Raw genomic sequence first — 23,226 nt, forward strand, 5'->3', positions numbered from 1 at the left:
TGGTCCAAAGATGGAGTAAACAGAAAAAAGAAAAAGAAAAAAAAAAAAAAGGCCCTCGAAAGACTTTGTAGCATAGAACAAGGAAGGTAATATAACATTTAAAGTGCAAAGAGAGAAACTACATCTGACAAAATTATGAGAAATAAGTAAATTTTAGAAAGTAATTTATAGATAGCATCTGCCTCGTCTCTTAAAATTCAAGAAAACAGGCTTTGGACTGAGACTGAATGGTGGCTAAGCCAGACTGTGATGAGGAAGAGACTGCAAAGCTGAGGAACAGAGCAGAGAGGGGCACAGATCCTGGAGGCAGAGTGCTGGAGTCCGTCCTCGGTCCACCACTTCTAGCTGTACAACCGTGGACAAGCCCCTTGCCCTCTCAGTGCTTCCGTTTTCTCATCTCTAATATGAGGCGAATGGTACCTACCTAGTATGGTTTGTATGAGAATTTAAAATGGACTAGGAGAATTGAAGCATATAATAGTGAAAAAAGACCCCTGTAAAAAAATTGAATCCGTGACAAATTAAAGATCTTCAGAACCAAGAGGAAAAGATTAAAGCGAGAAAGTAGAAAAGAAGATCTATGTATGTGGACAGTAAAGAATGGAGCTACACCAGGAGAGAAATTGATAGTTTTGGAAGCGACTAGGAGAAAATGGAATGAATGCTGCAACCAGAATGTAGCAGAATCTTTAGATTAAAAAGGGCTGCATGCTGGGACAGTACCAGCCAACACGAGGCATAATCTTAAATGTTATATACTGATTTAAGGTTAGAAAAATAATTGATTAAATCATGCAGAAAGGGAAAATTCTGCCTGACCTCAGGCTTGCTCCTGCATACCGAATGCTGAAAGTGATGAAACAAGGTTTCGTGGTAAAGGATACTGCCTAAGAAGACACCCAGACAAGGTGGTCCTGAAAGAAGGAAATAAAAATCGTCTTCAGATTGACAAAGATATAAAATACTCCCATCCAAAAGCTGCTTGAAAAATAAATGATGTTAAGATTTACCTAGTTAGAAGTAAAGGTAAAATAATGGTATAAAAGTGCAAAGGGAAGCAAAAAAATTTACAAGAATCTTGATAGACTTACGGATGGAACGTTGGGCCAAAGCTGAGCGTTTGCAGTTGCACAGATGATTTGGATGAGCAGCCAGGATTGAGAACTGCTGTATCAATTTTAATCAACATAAAATATGCACTGTATACAGATAATTAAGAAAGTGGGATGTTGCCAAAGATATGTGAAAAGTTATTTTTAAATGTATGCTAATTGATTTGAAAATATAAAACTTTTATAAGATAATAATGAAAAGATCATCTTTCAGTGGTAAAACAATTCTATGAAATGTCTTTCCTCAAAAATATGTGTAGAATTTATACATAATTCCCATCAAAATTATAATTACTTTTTAAGAAGTAGATAAAATAAATCTAATGTCATTCTAGAAGAATGAGCTAGTAGCAAAGAAATTTGTAGAAACTGATACTGTGAGTCCTGCCCCATCAAGTTGCTTCTTCCTTCATCTTGAGAAAAGGGCACCAGAGAGAGAGTTTAATGACTTACTAGGTTTCTCCCGAAGGTCTTGGTGGGCTCAGTGGAGGCGGGGATGAAAGCAGGCATCCTGTGGAAATGACAGCATGGTGATAACAGTGGTCATCCTGCACTCTCAGATTTTGTGTAGATGGATATTCGTGAGTGTTTCCTGTAGACTGCATTGGGCCATAGGCATCAGAGTGGGAATGAGATTGATTCAGGTCCTATTTAATAGAGAAGTCTGGAGAACATGGGACCGTAGCCCACAAACACCGGATGCTAGATGCTACATAAAGGAGCATGTGCAAGGCTAGCTTCATGGATGTACAACCTATGCATTTGCAAAGTTCCATGTGCTTAGAAGGGCCCCATGCTTGAGCCCCCATTTTTTTTTTTAACTGGTCTCCATGAATTACGGAGTCCGTCCTAAATGTATGACCTACATTGAGGAAATTATAGAGGAAGGGGCCTCAGCAGTGGGAGAGGGGTGGCCCTCTAAAGTCACCAAGCACTTTATGGGAAAAGATTAGGCTTTGAATACTTGCCACATTCAGTTGGTAAGGCCAGTCTACCAAGCGAATCAGTCAAGTAGAATGTTTCTGCTCCCCTTACCTCCATCATGTATCTCCAGTCTCTTCCATCCCAGGAAGGACCGAAACAGCTTAGGGGGAGAAGATTTGGATAAAAAGAGAGACGTTTTCATAAATACTCCGAGCTTCCCAGGTGCCACATGTTAACCTGCAGCAGGTTGTATAGCTGGGGAAAGTGGAGCTGTCATACTGCTGAGGCTGGGTATTCTGGTGGCCAAATGGAGACCGTTTTATGTCTTAAAAGTGGCTATAAGACTCGTATTCGATAAAAGTAATTAGAAAAACCATGGAGGCTTTCCCAAGGTTTTATCCAGGTGTGGGGGGATGAACTATTACCTTGAATAAAAATTAAGAGAAAAGTGAAAAATAAAATGACATCGCTTTCAAAATTGCATCTGAAGTGATACTTAATCAGTATATTGATTACATAATTGAATTTGAAGACTCTAGAAATATCAAATGTTTTATGACTCACAAACCATGTTAACTTTTAAGTTTCAAATCATGCTTTGAAAACTAGCTTAAATTTAATGGTGAAATTGGACTTTTTGTAAATTGCATTTCTTAATCTAATTTGGTAATAGGAAAAAAAATGTTACTGTTTCCCATTTGTCATTTACACTTGTGTTTAGTGATTGGCTTGCTGTCAGTGTTCTAAAAATGGAAAAGTTTAGTGCAGTTTCTTTTAAAGTGAGAAAATGTATGTAACATATCTTTAGAAAATACACTTAATATTTTGGACAATTAAGTTTGGTTTATTATAAAGCAATTCTATGGCAATGACATAAAGTAATTTTTTTTCTAGTGGCTCTTCCAAATGAGCTAAGTTATGAGTTAGGAAAATGTTGCTAGTTTTCAGTATATTTCTACTGCTCTTTCCTATTTTATGCAAAGTCTGTTTTAGGCTAATTATAGAAAATTGCATTTAGTGCCATGTGGATGTGCAATTAACTTTGATGGTGAAGGACTGACATTTAGAGTAAAATGAGGTTACATTTTTTTCCCTAGGATTCCGTGAACTATATTTTAATGTCCTTCAATGATAAGATATTTGTATCTTCTTAAATTTTCGGGAAGATTTTAGTAGTTGGTCAAACTTCATAATATGTGAATGTTGTAAAATTTTGAGTAAAAAATTTCATGAATTATTTTCTTCTTTATAAAATCTTTCTGGCTATATAAAACATGCAGGAGATTTATATTTTGTGATTAACTTGATAAGTATTATGTGAAATATAAATTCTGTCAACACAATTTTATTTTTGAACTTTTGCTGGAACTTATTTTAATTGTTGATCTTTCTGATTTTCTCTTAAATTAGAAAAGACTACACCTAAAATTCAGATCCTTGAAGGAGTGGGTATCATGGGAAAGAAATATTTGCATTATTTGTCATTTAAAAGGCAATGTTCTTAAAGAAAGCAAATTCGAAAGTAGACAGAATGGCATGCCAGGCTAATCAGGGGTTGGGGTCAGATTGCCCTCACCTCTCACCGCCTGACATCATTCATAAGCCATTACTCAACAACAGTTGTGAAGACCATTTGGAAAAGTAATCGTAAAACTTTCTAATAAATATCTTTCTGTATATTTTCATTTCTGTCTTCAGTACATTCCTCTGATTTTGTTCTAGGCTCGCAGGAAGGAGGTGTTTATCCAGGAACGATATGGAAGATTTAATTTAAACGACCCATTCTTGGCACTGCAGAGAGACTATGAAGCAGGTGCCAGTGAAAAAGAGAAGAAGCCAGTTTGTACCAATCCCCTGTCCATCCTTGAGGCAGTCATGGCCCACTGCAGAAAAATGCAAGAAAGGATGTCCACACAGCTGGCTGCTGCTGAGAGCAGACAAAAGAAGGTATTGAGACTTCAGAACAGTCATTTTTCCCGTAACACAGTGTAGAACACAGAGACCATCTCTTAGGCTGTCCTTTGTTCTTAAATATTGTATTTTCAAGAAGAGTTGGGGTAAGTACTTAGAAATGCAAAATGCCGACAGAATCTGGAGACCCTTTTCAAATGGATAACTCAAAAAAAAGACTAAACTGTAAAGAAAGTATGACAAAATAATTATGTTTCCCATAATGCTGACTTTGATGCTTTCTTTAAAATATATTTTTTTTGTTTGGACTTTCCTTTTCCGGTGATTTAAGGCGTGCTTAACTGCTACGTGGGTGATCCAGTAATGCAACCAGGACTCTGATCATATGGTGGCATCCTCAGCTTACTTTACCCAGCTTCTGTCTCAAGTACTTCTTTGAAATGAAAATTTGTTTAAATTATTTCTTTGGAAAATGAAGATAGCATGAGGAGAATAGAATGAAAGTTTGCATGGTATATGCAATCTCAGTACATGTCATCCCGAAGTCCTGGTTAGTCTCAAACTCGCCTCTGGGGTCTGATAGCTGTCTCAGCTGCAGACCTCCAGGCTCCTGCTCACATGTGTTTCATTTAAACCAACCTCGCTCCGTACTCCTAACCTCCCCTACCAACACACACATATTTATTGCACGTGAGTCCGTACTTGAAAGAGCCCTGAGTGTTAAAAGCTTACTAACATCATCCATGAGGAAATAGAAGTTTAAATTTTGTCCTTCCGATATGCTGCCAAGACTACTGATTCCCTTTTTTAGAAGAGAGTGAGAAAATCAGAGAAGCTAATGATGCCTAGTATAATTAGAATTAAGAGCAATATGTTCTTCTAATCATTATTAAAGCATAAATTAAAATGTTTCTATTTGTCCTTTCCAGGGAACTCATTATAGCTCACATGTAACACCTGCTCAGTTAACCTGAATACACTATACTATAAATATTTGTGATACTGCCTTTTAATGTGTGTGTCTTTTCTCTGTAATTATATCTTTGCATTAACATATGTATGTCAGTGTTCTGGTATGGGTTTTGAATAAAAGCAAATGTATTCATCAGTCTATCACATGGTAGAGAACTAAGCACTGGGTAAACGAGTAAGGAAGAAAAGAATAGAAAGCTTTCCATGAATGTGAGGCAGAATCAAACAGTTTTACTCTGTATATTGCATACTTGCTACAAAGCCCTGTAGACAACCACTGAGGTCTCTGGAGATTGTCAAAAATCCCCATGAACCACATAAGCAAGAGCCAGTGTATTTCAGCTGATGTCACTGAAGCTCATTTGTATTTCTTGGATGAGGCACATTTCAGTTATGTTCTTAACATGACACGTGAGTTATTTCATAATAAAGTATTTCTGCTGGGTTTTATGATGCATTATCACAAATCAAGAAAATATTTTGTTTTCATTGTAGTTTTTATTTAATATATAAAAATGCATACTTTCCTAAAATTTCCTTTAGTTTTGCATTTTATCTATCACTTCTCTTGGAGAAAAAGAAGACACTCATTTTGAGTCAAATCAAAGATTTTATTATCTAGCTGATTTTTTTAAATCAACTTACATCCTGTTTGTTTCTAAATGACTGGATCATTTCCAGCCTGGCTAGGAATGAAAGGAAATTGTTTCTGTCCTATGGGTCCTGAGAGGCTAATACGAAATGAGCTAGTGATCTGTCTCTCACGTATAACGGGCATACAGGAGTCCTTTATGGCCAAATTCTTTGGCTATGTAGTCTTAGTGAAGGGCAGCTCTGATAGGCACTGCTACCTTGTGTCCTTAAAAGTTATTCTGTTTCTGTAGATTGTAGCATGTGATAATAGTTACAGTTTGTTCCCTTATCCTGAATCTTACAAAGAAAACGTCACATCAGCTGGTAAGACCAGAAACACCAAAGTAATTTTTTTTAGCAATAAAATTAACTGTCACCTTTATTCCTGAAAGTAAATATTTTAACCAAACATCTCTAATTCCCTTACATATAGAGTAAATTGGAGTTTTTGAAATCCAAAATCAGTCAAATTAAAAAAAAAAATCCATTAATTTCAATGAGCTCTGTTCTTTAAATCTCTGCCAGAGCAAAAGTCGGGGGAAGCAAAGGCCCCATTATCTACATCCAAGTATTTATTATCTGACACCGGGCACAGCTCTAAGACATTTGGCTTGAATTCTGCTTTGGTTGGCTGCTTCAGGCAGAAGAAGAGGCTCTGTGCTCATTCATTCATTGGTTCCTGCTGAGACTACTAATAGGAGGGTTAACTGGCAGTTTGTGTGCCAGGAAAATTTGGGCATGAGTCAATTTGGCAAATGGACTGAGCCCTTCAAGCCACTTTGAATAAGCTAATGAGTAATCATCATGGGGAACTTTGCCTCCGGCAATCTACACCAGGTTTAGGGCCGGTAACGAAGGGTAGAATGAATGATATTTGGACTTTTATTACTTATCTTGTACATCATCTGTTAATAGAGTTTCTATCCTGATTTATTTTTAGTCATTTTATTCATACTTAGAAAGTATAATTTCTAACCCTGAAATAAAGACGGTCTTTTAATTTAAGCAGAGCCTTAAAAGTAAGAAACCCAGATAATAACTAGGAAATTCAGAAGGGAGCATTTTCTTCTCCCAACAGTGAAAAAACTGAAAGTAGCTCTGTGTATTGGGTATAACTTGTTCTAGGTGGCAGCTAAGCATAATGAGGTCTGTTGCATTGCAATAGACATATCAGGCAGGATTATTAGCTGTGAGGAAGTGAAGCCAGTATTCATGGAGATAAGCAGAAAAGGCATTTATTGCTTGGTTTAAAGAAGGTAGAACATGGCTGGGACAGTCAAGAGAACTAGCTCTTATTAGCCAGCATCACTGACAAATGCTCACTGTAGAAGTAGTCTGTAGTGGGTGATACTTCTGCTCATGAGAGCTGGATACGGCAGCTCGCTGACGCCAGACAGCCCCCTGTCATCGCTGCTCTGGGTCTGGAGTGGTGCCTCTCCTGTCCCTGCTTCTTTGTACCCCTCATTTCCTAGTTTAAGCCTAAGAGCAGGTGCACTTGATTGGCCAAGCTTTGGCCCCACACCCTCCCCTCAGTTACAGGGAAGACCAGGAAAGCTACTGCTGGACATATTTCTCTTCTCTAGAGGAGAACCATAAAGTTAAGTCTAACACGGAGTTTCAGGTGCTAGACAACCAAAGAAATAACAAAGATGCCAGAAAAGAACAATGAAATTTGTTTAATTTATTTCGTATGCTTTTCTATTCCTATTATAGCTAATTGTACTGTTCTGCCATTTGTTATCAGTGCTCTACATTATATGATGGTTACTTTTTAATATATAAGTATAATTTTAGCTGCTTTCTAGACTTTCAAGGATAACATGGTAGAGAACCATCTAAAATAACATTTTTAGGAAGAGTAGGACATTTTGTACACAAATGATTATTTTTAGCTCATTCCTGAGTCTTTTCGTATAATTCATTGTTACATTTCCACATGCATTTTGACTCCCCAGAAGGATTGCAGAGTGAGTGTTAAGGAGAACTGGACAGTGAGGTTTGTGCCAGAGATGTAGAACAGAGGGCAGTTTTCCTTATTCATGTCTTGATTCCCTTTCTTGAAACTCTAGATCAGGAGGAAAAGACAGATGACAACTGCAGAGCCCAAACTGGTAGCTTCAGCCTCTATAAAGAAAAAAATCTTTTAATATATTTTATTATTATCTATTTGTTTACCGGGATTGGGCATGTGGGTGGGGGTGTCCAGGTGAAGAACAAGGAAGCAGCGAGTGTTAGAAAGGGAAGCAATAATGAATATAGTTAAATGGCCTAAGAGTCGTGTGGTTGTGACAGGCATGCACTCTGCTTTCTCATTTTATAAGTGACCGTGATTACTTTTCTCTATTTTCCACATTGAATTAGAACTAATCGCCCTTGCATTGCTCCTCTGCTCCCACCTACACAGTCTTCTCTTTCATTCTGTAAAAACAGTTGTTCGTGCCTTTCCATTCATGGCTCCCAGTCTGGGTGCTATTCTTGGAGCAGCCACCCACTTTCTCAGTGAAGCTCTTCCACACAATCCACTGCTTTTTGCAAAATAGTTTGGTGATACTCTCCATGCAAAATTCTTCCTCAGCCACTACTTGGAAGTGGTTGTAAGTAAAATAAATTGGATAATAATATAAAAAGTCAACTGGAACTCAATACTCCATGTATACAAGGCTGTGATTTCTTTATAATTGTAGTATGTGGTTGAGTTGGGAGTCTTTATACCTATCTCTACCCATCAGGTCCACAGGCCCTGGATCACCGCTCAGAATTGTCCCAGATTGGGCCAGTGAGAGCCCTTTTAAGGTGGCTCTTCTTATAAGTTCTCATCATTTTTTGAGCACTTCCTTACTTTCCTGCAAGGTATGCCAGGCTCATCTTATATTTTTCCCTATACCAACTCCTGGAATTAGTTATTACTCCTAGTTTCCTTTTTAATGGAAAATGGTGCTTAGAAACAAATCTAGAGCTAGGAAATTATGTGTATTTATCATATTCATATATATTTTTATGTACACACCTATATCTATATTTTATCTGTATGTCTCTATCAAACAACAAGTTCATACTGTTTTGACACCTCTGATTCTAATCCAAAACCATAAGGTATATTCTTGTCCTCCCTCTATTTAGAAGTAACTTCTCCAACAGTGAGAAGGCTGGCTCCATTATTCTTCAGTATATTTACTGATTTACTCAGACCTAGAACATACAGAGAGTATTTTCAAACTTGCTAATCCATACCACTGTAAAAAGCAAACATACAAACCTGTAACTCACTATTGTTTATAGCTCTTTAAGAGAACATTTATATGAAGTAAAATTTACACATCTTTGTGTACAAATTGATGAGTTTTAAACAATGTATACGGTTGTGTAGTTGGTACTCCTTACAAGAACAGAAAATATGTCCATCACAGGTCTCATGGAAGGCCTCCCCAACAAATCCCTCTTCCAATTAAAACAACCACTGAACGGCCTTCTGATTTTTCGTCATGGATTAGTCTTACTCGTATACTTGAACTTCAGGTAGATGATGATTCTAGGTAAATAATAAGCCTTGCATGTAGGAGCTATAAGTCTTTCAACTGTGTTTTTCTGTAACAAAATTGTTTTGGCTATTCTAGATACTTTCAATTTTTGTAAAAATTTAAAATCAGTTTGTTGGTTTCTCCAAAAGTTGGCAGGAGTTGAAATTCTATTGACTCTGTAGACTAATTTGTTGAGAATTGACATTTAAACAAAATTGAGCCTTCCAACCCACAATCATCATATATTTATCCATTTTTCAAAGGCTTTATAATTTCTTTTAGCATGTTGTTTTCAGTGTTGTGGTTTAAATATCTTTCATTGGGTTTATTCCTCAGTGTTTTATGTTTTTGATGCAGTTGTAAATCACATCGTTTTTAAACTGCTTCCAAATGTTTGCTGTTAGTATACAGGTATTCAGTTGATTTTTGTATGTTGACATTGTGTCCTGTGATCTTGATAAATATGGTTATATTAGTTTTAGCAATTGTTTTGTATACTGTATATGATTTTGTAGGTAAACATGTTACCTGTGAATAGAGCCCATTTTACTGCTTCCTTTCCAGTTTGGCTGCCTGCCTGCCTTCTTTCCTCCCCCTCCCGCCATCATCACACTGACTGGAGCCTCCAGTACGATACCGAATAGAAGCAATGAGAGCAGACTTCAGTACCTTTGCCTTTTCTTAGGAAGAAAAGTCTATTTCACCATTAATTATGTTAGCTGTGCTTTTTTTTATTGATGCCCTTTATCTCTGAGATTTCATTCTATTTGTTGAGAAGTTCTTATGAATGGGCTTTGAATTTTGTAAAATCATTTCTATACATCTATTGATGTGGTTATGATTTGTCTCTTTTTTCTTTTAATATGATTTTAAGTGTTAAAGCAGCTTGGATTACTGAGGTAAACTTCAGTGGGTCACCTTTTATTACTCTTTATGTATTGCTGGATTCAGTTTGCCTGTATTTCGCTAAGGAATTTTGTGTCTGTGTTCTTAAGTGGTAATTTTTCTGTAAATTAAAAAAATACTTGATTGCTTTGAGTGAAGGTAATTCTAGGTTCATAAAGTAAAAGGTATGTATAAGTTTGGTGTTATTTCTTTAATGTTTGATAGAAGTCTCTCATAAAGCCATATAAGCTAGGAGTTCTCATTGAGGGAAAGTTTTTATTTGAGATTTAATTTCTTTTAGCAATATAAAGCCATTCCATTTTCTATGCCATTTTATATCAATTCTGAAAGTTATGTGTTGCAGAGGAATTTGATTTGTTGAATTTACTAGCACAAAGTTATTCATTATTGTTCTTTTTATATTCATTCTCTAGTGATAATTTGTGTTTTTCTTTATTTCTTAACTTGTTTTTTTTATAAATTTAACAATATTAATCTATTAGGTGAAAAACAATTTTTGGCTTTGTTAATTTTTCTATCATTTGTCTCTTCTATTTTGTTGACTTTTTTTTTTTTACCTTTGTTACTTCTTCTACTTACTTTGTATTTAATTTGCTTAACTTTTCCTAGCTTCATAAGGTAAAACTTAGATGATGGATTTGAGGTAACTCTTCTAATGTAAACAATTAAAGATACCAGTTTCTCTCTCCCTTCTGCTTTAGCTATCTCTAAGTACTCTTCTTTCATTGCATACCACAAATTTTGGTATTTTTTTTTTTTTTTAGTTAGCCCAAAATATATTCTAATTTCCTTTGTGATTTCTTAAACCTTTGTACTATAAAGTACATTATTTTATCTTTGAGTTTTGGGGTGTTCTTAATACTTTATTTTGATTTATTTATATTTTCTAATGTGGTCAGAGAACATATTCTATAAGATTTTAGTCTTCTGTAATTTTAATAGCTCATCAAGTGCGTCTGACAAGACTGCATCTTCTGTTGTCTTGGACTGTTCTGTTCCATAATGTCAACTAGGCCATGGGGTTTTCACAGTGTTTTTAAGATCTATGTTCTCGCTGATTTTTAACCTAGTTTTTTTTATGAGAAAGATTGTTGTTATCATAGAGTTGCATTTCTTCCTTTTTTTCTGTCAGTTTTTGCTTCCTATATTTTAGATATATATTTAGATGAGATAATAAATCAGCTATCATTTATAATGTAGTTTCTCTGTATATAACATATATATTTTTTCCTCAGGCTGTTTGCACTATTTTTTTCTTATCTTTGTTTTTAGCAGTTTTACTATGATGTGCCTCAGTATGATTTTCTTTATATTTATCCTGCTTTGGGATTGCTTAGCTTCCTGGATTTAATAAGTTTATTTTTACCAAATTTGTAAGCTTTTGGCTATTTTTTAAAATAAGTTTTCTTCCTCATTTTCTCTTTTCTATTTTTGAAACTCCACTTTCATGGAATTTAGACCACTTTATATTTACATTCTAATAGGTCACTGAGGTGCCGTTTACTTGTCAATTTTTTTTCTGTTTCTCAAATCGGATACTTCCTTTTGCTCTATTTTCAAATTCATTGTTATTTTTATTCTACTCTCTAAAATCTATTAAGCCTATGCAATGAACTTTTATTTTCATTTTAGATATCATTCTTTTTAGTTCTAGATTTTCCATTTGATTTTTTTTTTTCTAATTTTCATTTCTATGCCAGGATTCCTTTTTTGTTCAATCATTGTGACCATATTTTCTTTGAAAATGACTGCTTTAAGGTCCTTGTCTGCTAATTCCAATATGTATCATCTTGGATCTAGTTTATATTTGAGCATATTTCTCTTGACAGTGGATCACTTTTAAACTTTTTTTGTATGTTTTGTAATTTTTTATTGTATCCCAGACATTATGGATGGTATGGTACAGAGACCCTAAACTTTCATCTTCTGAATGTATTTTGTTGTAGTAAGCAGTTAACCTGGTTGGATTCCTGTTTCACACTCTGTTTCTTTAGAGTTGTCAGTAGCTTAAATATGTGCTCACTTCTCTTAGCCATTCAGCATCCACCTCTGTCATTCTGAATATGTAATTCAAGAGTCAGCCAAAGATGCTGGTGGGGTTAAGTTTGGCAGCCTTAGGTCCGTGCTGACTCCTTAAGCTAGTATAAGAGGTGCTGGATGCTTGAGTTCCCGCTGCTAGGACTTTCAGAACAGAGTTGCCCTCAGTTGAAAAGCTATGCAAGGGCAAATCTCATCCAATGCTGTTGGCTCCTTTAAAATGGCAGGGTACACTCTCTCTTATTTCTGCCACTTTTATTGTTCTGCAGAGCCTTCAAAAAAACCCTTATATTTTTAAAGGTTTACAATTATTATCTGCAGGGGAGATAATGCAATAGAAGTTATTTTATCATTACCAGTAGTGGAACTTTCTCTTACATACCTTGTAACTGTTGAATTATAACTGCTATATGTTATAAAAATAGCCATCTATATGTTTATTGTGGCCAATTCTCCAGATCCTACTTTGCCTATAAATATGTCTTCAGAGGAAAAACATTGTGAAAAAGTGACACATTTTTAAATAGCACAAATAGTTATATTATAAATTAGAAACAAACATTTTTTTTAGTGCCAGGCACAACAGTGCATGCTTTGCATGTATTGCCTCATTTAATTCTATAGAGTAATCATTATTATTGCTTTATTGTGCAGTTAAGGCATCAAACAGAAATGATCTTTAGAGAGAGAACTTACCAAAGTCACACAAGTTTAGGATCAGAACTTAGTACTACATCTCTTTTTTGAACCAGAATGTCTCTGAGCCAGAATGATCAAAGGTTTTTTTTTTTCTTTTTAATATAAAAATTATTTTTTAAAGTCTAGGAATATGTTTCTATACTGATTGGAAGGAGCTGGTAGTGAGGGGGATGTTTAATATTATGAAGAGCACTGTGATAAGTAATGGAGCAAGTCTCAGAGGTGACAGGAGAAAATGAAGTTAATTGCTAAACAAAGTCTCACCTTCAACAGATGGAAACCTTTCTCCCTTAGAGTGATGGGAAGGACATATGGACTGGTGTGGTTATAAAAAAGCTTAACACAGGAGACAGGATGTAGGAGTGAGTCTGTATTGTTAAAAGAGTCTATTAGGATAGGCTGAGGGTCGGTTGAGTGGTCACTGGGTGAAGCTTTGGGGAGAGTGGCAGAGGTTTAAATATCCTCTCAAGTAAATTGTAGAGGAAGTTAAACAAAAGTAGACTGATTGATGATCGGGGCTCAGAGCTCAATTAAAGTTGAAGCCATGTGTTTTTAAGTATATCAATTATGTGGTTTCCTCTGTGCTCTGCTATCTGTGGTGAGATTAAAACGACTCAGGTTAGTCTGAAATGGGATTTACAAAGCATGAGTGATGGAAGGACAGAGATACAATAGAATTATGGGTGCTTTTATAGTAGTACAGTTTTCTATATAAATATCTGAGATTAGTTGGGTCATTTTCCTGTTGGAAGTCTGATTCTGAAGTGTAAGATGAAAGTTATTATTTCAGAAATAAATAAAATATGATGACCCGTAGTGAAGAAATACTATGGACAGGGTGTATGATGGGGTGAGAAAAGCTTGAGACAAGGGGAACCTGAGTCTGTGTGTAGTGGAATTCTAGGCAAAGTGAACAGTGTCATGATTCTGACACTGATTAACTGGATGACATCGGGGAAATCACTGACTTGGTCTCTAGTTAGTTTTGTGAAGTGAAAGTAGCCCTTAAAAGTTCTACAAGCATCTTTTTTCTACCTTGAGAGGTAAATTATACAACTCCTGTTTTTAAAATAAACTGAAAATTGTCCTAGTTTCTGCTTTTTCCTACATTACTATAAGAATTGAGATGCTAATACAAAATATAATTAAAATTTTTTAATTTTAATTTTATGTATGCCTTCTACAGCAACCTACAATTTGATACATTTAGAAGAGTTAAATGTGCTTTAACTATTAATAAGCTAAATTTTCTGTGAGTTACTCAGATAAGTAAAATATACATGTAAATATAGTATATGAAAGCACTGTTGTTCCCCAAATCTCACCTAATCTTCTTATAAAGTCACCCCACAAATTTTCTATAGTAGAATAGAATGTATGTGGGTGAACGATTGATTCTACTTATTCTTGGGCAATTATCTGTATTCCTTTGTTGCCTTTGACTTTGCCTGTAAAGCTCCCCACAGGGAGCCTCTTAGTTTCTGCAGATGCAAAAGGGAATGTCTGTACCAGTGCCTCCTTGGTTAGACCAGGTATTGACAGGCAGGTTTCCCATGGTGACTTGATTGGCTCCTTTTTACCCACTTGTCCCACGCCCAAGTATGAAGAGAATTGAGGAAAATGGACCAAGCACTGGTCATCTACTTATAGGACCCATTGAAGTGCTATTCAACAACTTCTTGAAAGCAGGAAACACCCACGGTATGGAGAATACGCCTGACTCCTCACTGGGCAGTGAGCCATTCTCTTCTCTTGATCACTGCTTAGCACACGAACCCTACGTGAAGGTGTGTGGTGGAATTCTAGGCAGAGTGAACCGCAAGGTCAAAGACTTTGAGGCAGGACCGTGTTCAAAGAATGTTCAAAAAACTCCAGGGAGGCCAGCATAGTGGGAGCTACGTGCACAACTGGGACTGAAGTAGGAGATGAGGTCAGACTTTGGGTTATAACCAACTGACATTGGTTATAGTTCTAATAAGGTATTTCTTTGACTCTTTATAGTTTTCATAGAACTGCACATATAATTTTATGATTTCTACAGCAATCCATTATAAGAAGCTCGAAGTTAAAAAAAAAAAAAAAAAAAAGCTAAGTTATACAATTAGCAAATACAGGAACATAAAATTTAACCGAAGTCTGCTATTCACTGACACTTTCATTGTACTGTGCCTCAAAGATTACTTGATAATTTTAAAGCATTAAACCTCAAAAATATCAGTTCTTTTACAGACCTCTATTTTTACAAAAATAGAACTTTCTGAATTGTGTGCTGTGATTCGAAGCATGAGATTACTGTTCTCCTTTGCTATAGTTAACTTTAATAGATTTTAAAAAATTCTTTATTGATGTAACTTAGATGTTTTTCATAAACCATTTACATCTATTTTCTCATTTTAATGAGTCTAAAATATTATCTTCCTTATCACAACACGTTTTGGAATTTTAGCTAACCTAAACCATGTAATTGTTAGAAAATTAATTTAAAACTCTCCTAAGAAGGACTTTTTTTGGCTAAAAGAATTATTTGCATATTAATAGGGCTGTCCTCTGAATTTCTTTCAGCTGGAGATGGAAAAGCTTCAGCTACAAGCCCTGGAGCAAGAGCACAAGAAGCTGGCCTCCCGCCTGGAGGAAGAGCGTGGCAAGAACAAGCACGTGGTCCTGATGCTGGTCAAGGAGTGCAAGCAGCTCTCGGGCAAAGTCATAGAGGAGGCCCAGAAGCTAGAAGAGGTAATAGCCAAGCTGGACGAGGAAAAGAAAAAGGCGAGTGCATTAGAAGAGGAACTCTCCACCGAGAAACGAAAGAGCACGGAAATGGAAGCTCAGATGGAAAAACAGCTCTCTGAGTTTGACACTGAACGGGAACAACTCCGGGCCAAACTGCACCGAGAAGAGGCGCATACCACTGACCTCAAAGAGGAGATAGACAAGATGAGGAAAATGATCGAGCAGCTGAAAAGGGGAAGTGACAGCAAACCAAGCCTCTCTCTCCCCCGGAAGACAAAAGATAGGCGTTTGGCCTCCATATCTGTGGGAACAGAAGGACCTGCGACAAGATCTGTTGCTTGCCAGACAGACCTAGTGATGGAAAGCACTGACCATGTGAAGAAGTTGCCTTTGACTGTGCCTGTAAAGCCTTCAGCAGGGAGCCCCCTAGTTTCTGCAAATGCAAAAGGGAATGTGTGTACCAATGCCGCCTTGGTCAGACCGGGTATTGACAGGCAGGCTTCCCATGGTGACTTGATTGTCTCCTCTGTGCCTGCTGTCACACCTCCAGGTACAAACAGAATTGAGGAAAATGGACCGAGCACTGGCTCAACGCCGGATTTAACGAGTAGCACACCCCAGCTTCCCAACAACGCTGCCCCACCCGCCGTGCAGACACCAGGCATAGCTCCCCAGAGCTGCTCGCATGCTCCGCCTGTGCACAGTTTACATTCACCATGTGCCAATGCATCTCTGCATCCCAGTCTAAACCCGCGGATCCAAGCAGCCAGATTCAGATTTCAGGGCAATACTAATGACCCAGACCAAAATGGAAATACTACCCAAAGTCCTCCATCAAGAGACGTCTCTCCTACAAGTCGCGACAACCTAGTGGCCAAACAGTTAGCTCGGAATACTGTGACCCAAGCACTGTCAAGATTTACAGGCCCTCAAACGGGACCGCCCCAAAGGCCTGGAGTGTCCCCCACGGGGGACGTTGGCACCTATCCTCCGGTCGGTCGGAGCAGCTTAAAGACTCCCGGTGTAGCACGAGTTGACAGAGGAAACCCTCCTCCTATCCCTCCAAAAAAGCCAGGGCTCTCCCAGGCTCCTTCTCCGCCCCACCCCCAACTCAAGGTTATGATGGATGGCAGCAGGGCCTCCAGTGTGGGGGCCAAAGCGGATAACAAAACTGTGGCTTCACCGCCTTCCAGTTTGCCCCAAGGGAACAGGGTCATAAATGAGGAGAATCTCCCTAAATCATCCTCCCCTCAACTGCCACCAAAACCATCCATAGATTTAACTGTGGCACCGGCAGGCTGTGCCGTTTCAGCCCTGGCCACATCTCAGGTGGGTGCCTGGCCTGCTGAAACCTCTGGACTGAACCAACCTGCATGTTCAGAACGTTCCCTTGTCATTCCCACCACCATTGCCTTTTGCTCTTCCATAAACCCTGTTAGTGCCTCATCCTGTAGAACAGGTGCCTCAGACAGCCTCCTGGTAACAGCATCAGGTAAAGGGATTGTAATATTCTACCCTTTTTAAAGAATGTAGCCTGTCCTCTCACTTGCCTTAATTTTCTTCACGTTGCCTTGAAACTTTTTTTAATTTGATAATTTTTGTTTCTATTTCTTTCCTCTTTTTTTTTTTTTTTTGATATTTTTCTTTAAAGCCTCCAGGGTATGGTGATTCATCTTGCTATATGAATTGCGGTTTTGTTATGCTAAGTGCTTTCTTCTTTTAAAATAACCTGAAAATAGTGGTTTGGAGCACATAGAGACCATTAATTTAGAGAGACGAAAGCATTTCCATGGGAGGAAAGACTGTTCCTTCTTACTAAATATTCATCTCACAAGACTCCAATACCAGTTGGTCATCACCAGGCAGTGTGTGTTCAGTTTTGTCCTAAGATGACATAAAAACAATTCCTTCAAGTACCTATTAACACTACAGACTGCCTTGGATTATTAAATTGATTAGAGTTGTTCTGTAGTTGGTATGTCCTAAGTTATATTTTCAGTTTATTAACTTTTTTAACCTCAAAAATAGTGTGTAGTTTTACAGATCCACTGTTTCAAGGGTAGTTTATTTCAAAAGCAGTTTACTCTTATTTACAGCTATCGTCTTCCAACATTTGAGAGCACAGATGGATAGCACGTGGGCTGTATTAGAGAAGGTGTCCATTGCAGATGTGGTTTATGAAGTCACTGAGTCTGGGACTCTTAAACAAAGAAGGATATAAGACTGGGATTTTTCCCTTTTGTTATACAAAGCTAGAGGAAGCGTTGCTTTTTATTGACATGACTAGATTAGTTCTTCACTGAGTAAGTGAGGCTCTAAGATACAGTTATGTTGCCATAGTTCTGTTGGAACTTTGGTGAGGCCGCTCCTACCACAGGATCTTGGTTTTTAGCAGAGACTATTGGTTCTAATTAGAGGGAACTTTCAAAATTAAAGGAAGATTTGAGTAGTGTTTTATTTAAAATTTAGGGAGAGGAGTGGGAATAAGGAAAACAGGAAGCGCTCTACTCGATATCAGTTAATGAGAACAGAACATCAGGACTTATTCATCTAATTGTAAGCTTGAAATTAAGCTCTTTGAGACGCTATCTTTGTATTTTGAGAGGCAAAATCGGGAAATGGAAATAGCACAGACTTTGAAGTCAGTCAGATCTGTGTTGGAATCTAGGATCTGCCTTTTACAGCTGTCTGTTTTGGATGAATTTTCTTGAACTGAGCAAGTTTTCTCATTCTTAATGTGGAACTTATGCTACTAATGTGGGGGAGAGTGGCCGTTAGAATTTGTTATCATAACATGTGCAGAGAGCATAGAATTGAGCTTGGAGCAGAGTGAGTAATGAATAAATAGAGGTGATATTACTACTTCGATGATATTGTTGCTTAAAGCATTTGTGAAGATTCGCTTCACTGCTTTAGTATTACTTTGTGATGTCTTTCTGGGCATTCAGCATTCCATATTTTTAATCCAAAATGATATTACTGAGTTGGAGAGCCCTTCTCTTGGCCTAACATGTTGGTTGTTTCCCACAAGGGATGAAATTTTGCTACCATTCAGGAGAATGAGAAAATGTGCTGCATGGTCATAAGGCAGTCATAAACAAGTTTCAACAGTGTTTGGAGCTGTGGCGTGTTGTTGACATAAATGCACAGACTTTAAGAAAACACTTTCTGGGATATGTAAATTTCATGAGTTTTTTTAAAAAAAAATACAAAGCCATTTTCATTTTGTACCTTTAAAACCAGGATCCATGACTGAGGAACATTTGTCTGCAGGATTTTAAGTTAACCTTTAAAGACAGAGAATTCCTAGTCCACTATATAATCACCAGAATGATCTGCCTAGGGTACAGTGGAATTGTGGATAAAGGAGCCATCTGAAAAATGCCCTTGGCTTATGTCTAGAGAGCAAATATAATAACTAGTTGAACCAAAGAAATAGCAGCCATTGAAGACATATGAAACTGGTTCCTCATTTTCTGTTCTTTGATTTTATAATTTTCCCAAAATAGTCTTAGAACTGCAGGATTATTTTTGGTGGAGTAACAGGTTTCTTATGTCATTTGATTAGAAGAAGTGACTTAGTAGGGGGAAATTGAGGCAATGGAGGTCATTAGTCATTCAGCAAGCATTTATCGAGCACCCAGTCTATTCAGGAAGTGGAAATGCTACTAGTTATGTATGAGTTACAACTGGAGTGGAGGTCAACTTAAACCTTCCAAACAAGATACGGGATTTCAACTCTTTTCCATTTAGATTCGCTCTATCTTTGCTGCCATGCCCATTGCAACTAAGAAGCACCAGCGTTCTCTCCATCCTACTTTTTAACCTGTCTGTGCCTGGGTGAGCTTGTGCCTCTCCAGATTATAAGCTCATCGAGGGGTGCTAATCTAAACAGCCGCTAATGCCATTGTGGTTGATAAGTGTAGGGTATGGGGACGGAGCACCTCTGACAAATATCTGTTGGATGTCTGCCCTAGTTTCCGTGATGAGCAGAGCACTAGACTGAGTGTAAGAAGGTAGGGTTAGCCCATTCCTGCTCTTATGTGGGTAGCATCTTAAAGAGTAAATTCTCTCTGAGCCAGTAGCTTTTCTGGCTAAAAATGAAAACATTGAACCAAAAAAGTAACAATAGTTCCAAACCAAAAAGATCTATTAAACTTGTTCCTTGAATTTCTCAAACATCAGTTCACTACATCTCATTCCTTGGAGAACCACTAGATCCCATGATCTTTCAAACTCTCAAATTCTGTGTTTCTATGTCTGTTTCTATTATGATAAACAATTATCATAAAGCACCGAGAAGATTGCAGTGACAAAAGATAACATTTAAATGAATTGTGTTGTAAATTACTGCCTTTTAGCAGTTTTTATGGCCAAATGCTAAATTTTAAAATAATATTTAGAATTCTAAATAAATTAGATATTCTTGTTCCTCTTAAACTTGTCAAATAACACATTTTTATTGTTAGAAGAATTGAAGCCTAAACCAGAAATCACCCCAGGCAACTGAGTTTCCATACCCTTGGAAATTTTTTCTGATTTTTTTTTTTTTTGATACATTTTACTTAATTTGGTTCAGACTTTTTTTCTGTATTTAAACATACATTTAAAAAATTATTCTCCATGTATGATTGGCTTAAAAGCTAAATCAGAAAATGAGACTGATCTGAGCTATGACATTAACCTTCTCCACACTCTGAAGCTGATGCCGGAAGCTGTTCTCAACTCTTCCTTCTGCCATTGCATGTTCTGTCTGTTCTCTTCATCATCGCACATTCTGTGAGACGCTCACTTTTACTGTTTGCATATGACACTGCAAAGCTGAATGACCTTTTTCTAACATCATTAAAGAAGCTGTGTGACCACAGGTCTATTCCGTCATTACTTAACATTGCTTAACCAGTCAACTAAATATCATTTTTATCATTGTTGGAAATTTCAAGTGAATAATAGATTCTCATGGTAAAGTTATATTTTATTTTTTTCTGTTCTTGTAGGAGAATTTGTTAAAATAAGTTTGTGCTAGAGAAAATTGGAAATGATAGTAGAGACAAAAAATTTATTGGAACTTTAAGAATATTTGGCATTTATACAGCCTTTTTTCTTTGTAAAGATTTTAAATATATTGCAAACCTCTAAGAAAATGAGAAACTGATGTATGTTTTTCTGTAGTTTTGTGTAACAGAGAATCGTAAGAACTTTTAAGTAGCCTAAAAATTGAGAAAATTTTTTAATAAAACATTTTCTTTTAAATAGGTTTGCGTTAAAAATAGGGTTTCCCAGAAAATTATATCCATAATTGAATATTTCCATATAAAGCAGTTAAAATATATTTAAATTGTCCCTCAAACCTACAATAGTATTGAAAAAAAAGAACACCCAAAAGAAGAGCAAACCATTTTATATATACCTGTTGATATTCTTAAAAGGTTATCAATAACCAACAGCTTTTGGATGAGGTAGAGGGAAATAGAGATGAGGGCGGGGAGGGAGGGAGAGAGGGAGGAAGGAAGTTAGAACTACATTCCCTTCTGTTCCACAGAGGACCACAGTGCATCCCCTTCATGTTGCCTTTGTATTTGCTTTGCAGTCAAGGTTTCATACCTTAGTGTTTATAATTTCTGTTAATCATCCATTTCTGATAAGTACTGATTTAATTTTTGTGGGCTTGTTTTTTGTTTGTTTTTAAGAAAATACAAAAGGTAAAATGTACCAGAGAGGAGCCTTCTTGTAAGTATGAAGTAAAAAATACTACTTTTGTAAGAAGAGCTAAAGAGTATCAACGGGAAAATATCATAAAGTTTAGATAAATATTTAATTTTACAACCATTTAAATTTTGTATGTCATTGCAATCCAACAGGGTAAAAGCAATAAATTATTCATGGACCCAAATAAGTTCATTTATGAAGATATAATAGCCAGCTTTTAGTAAGCAGTTCTAGTTTAATTTGTATAAACTGCTTTCCTTTTTACAAAGAATTTTTAAAATACCGAAAATCTTTTGATATGGACCCTTTTAATACTTATTAAAATAGTTTAAGGCCAATAACTTAAGATTCAATTATAAGAATTGAATATTACATACATATTAATGTAATATCAATATACCTAGAATATTATCCTGATACTAATGTTCAGATAATGTAAAAGATCCATCGATTGTATGTTACTACAGGAAATGTTACCAGATGTATGTAGAAAGTGTACCCCGGGAAGCGATTACGTGTATACGTGCACCCCCATATGCACACTGACATTTCTTGGAGGTATTTGGGATCCCATAAGGAAGAAAATAAAATGAAGTATTTTGCAAGTTAATTGTATTTAAGACTAAAATACACAAAATACCTGTATGTCACATTAAACATTTTTGCTTTACTGTTTTTACAGCTTTTTGATCAAGGAAGAATTCAGAAAGTTTTCCATGCTATATGCAGCCGACTTCACACACTTAACAGATTCTCTTCTAAAGCTGCTAAATACTGATGAGAAAGATCTAACTATGATAACTTATGATTATATATTAAAACTATATGTAGAGCGTCATGTTTTGTTGTCTGATTAAAAGTTTCTGGAACACATGTTGTAAAGATGGCCAGATGATACAGTATTCAAAATTGTGTATTGATTATTTGTGCTGGTATATTTTAGATCCAATTATATATGTTGTGCTTCTATTAGCTCTTGATATTGAATAGTATTTGGCTCCCCCATTATTTTAATTCTCCAATAAGGGAATTCAAGGAATGTAAGCAGATTCTGTGACAGTATTTGGCCCATCTTAATGGTTTATGTAAAGTTCATAATTAAGTACCTTGGACACAATGTTAAAAAAGGAAAATCTCTATTTCTTACAATTATTTCTTATAACTAAAGATATTAGTTCACATTTTCAAATTGTTATCGAAATTGAGGAAATCTATATATAATTTTAGAATTCAAGTTGTTTTCGAAACCCTGTAGAAAAATCGGAACTTTTAAAATGAGACAGCCATCCTAGTTTCTGAAACCAACCCACACTTTAACCCTTATCTGTGCAAGACTGACGACTAAAAATAATTTGTCACCATGTATGTTAATTAGCAAATACAAGGTTAAAATAACAGTCCAGATTTGTGCTAAGTCAATATTAACAGATCAATAATGTTAGAAACTACATAATCTTCTACGTGTCTGTGCGTAATTCAGAAAGGAGTGGATAATGTCTCACTTGTCTTGCTCCTGCTCTCTAACAAGGGTCACTTTAACCCACAGGCTGGTCACCCTCCCTAACCCCTTTGCTAATGAGTGGTGGTCCTGCCCCCCTGGCTGGCAGGCCCACCCTTCTTCAGCAAGCTGCTGCCCAGGGAAATGTCACGTTATTATCAATGCTGCTTAATGAAGAAGGACTGGACATTAATTACTCCTGTGAAGATGGCCATTCTGCCTTGTATTCTGCTGCTAAGAATGGACATACAGGTAAGAATGGTGACAATCTTATCTCATAATACTCCTCTCTTGCAAAAGAATGAGTAGTCAAAAGCACTTGTAATTATCGTCATAAACTAAAGGTTCATTTTGATTTTAATTTTCCCTTACAGGCAGTAGTAGATAATGTTTAAATATGATTTAAAGATTTCATAAACATTTAAAAAATTCCAGATTGTAATAATGTAAAATCATATGACACCTGTAAAAAGTAATCATTTTATATACAATGAAATGTATATGTAGAAATTGTTGGTCTAGTAACTATAAAGCACGAATTAGAATAAAGCCCACCATCCGTAATCACTATGGTTAGGAC

The 23,226-nt window shown here is 36.5% G+C and overlaps 1 protein-coding gene across 10 annotated transcripts in view; it reads left to right on the forward strand.

Annotated features, from left to right (window-relative positions):
• Positions 1-23,226, forward strand: part of CTTNBP2 (cortactin binding protein 2) — a 125,516-nt gene that overhangs the window by 44,844 nt on the left and 57,446 nt on the right. For 9 of the 10 annotated variants that reach the window (XR_004954068.1, XM_036230993.1, XM_036230994.1 and 6 more), the window contains exons 3-5: positions 3,759-3,983; positions 15,275-16,931; positions 22,695-22,898. Coding sequence is in view for 9 of the 10 variants with exons in the window: in XM_036230993.1 (XP_036086886.1) it covers positions 3,759-3,983; positions 15,275-16,931; positions 22,695-22,898 (2,086 nt within the window). In the remaining variant the exon portion in view is untranslated. The remainder of the gene's footprint in view (positions 1-3,758; positions 3,984-15,274; positions 16,932-22,694; positions 22,899-23,226) is intronic. The other variant, XM_036230997.1, reaches the window with a different exon arrangement.

This window comes from Rousettus aegyptiacus, unplaced genomic scaffold, assembly GCF_014176215.1.
Source record: "Rousettus aegyptiacus isolate mRouAeg1 unplaced genomic scaffold, mRouAeg1.p scaffold_m13_p_13, whole genome shotgun sequence".
Taxonomy (NCBI): domain Eukaryota; kingdom Metazoa; phylum Chordata; class Mammalia; order Chiroptera; family Pteropodidae; genus Rousettus; species Rousettus aegyptiacus.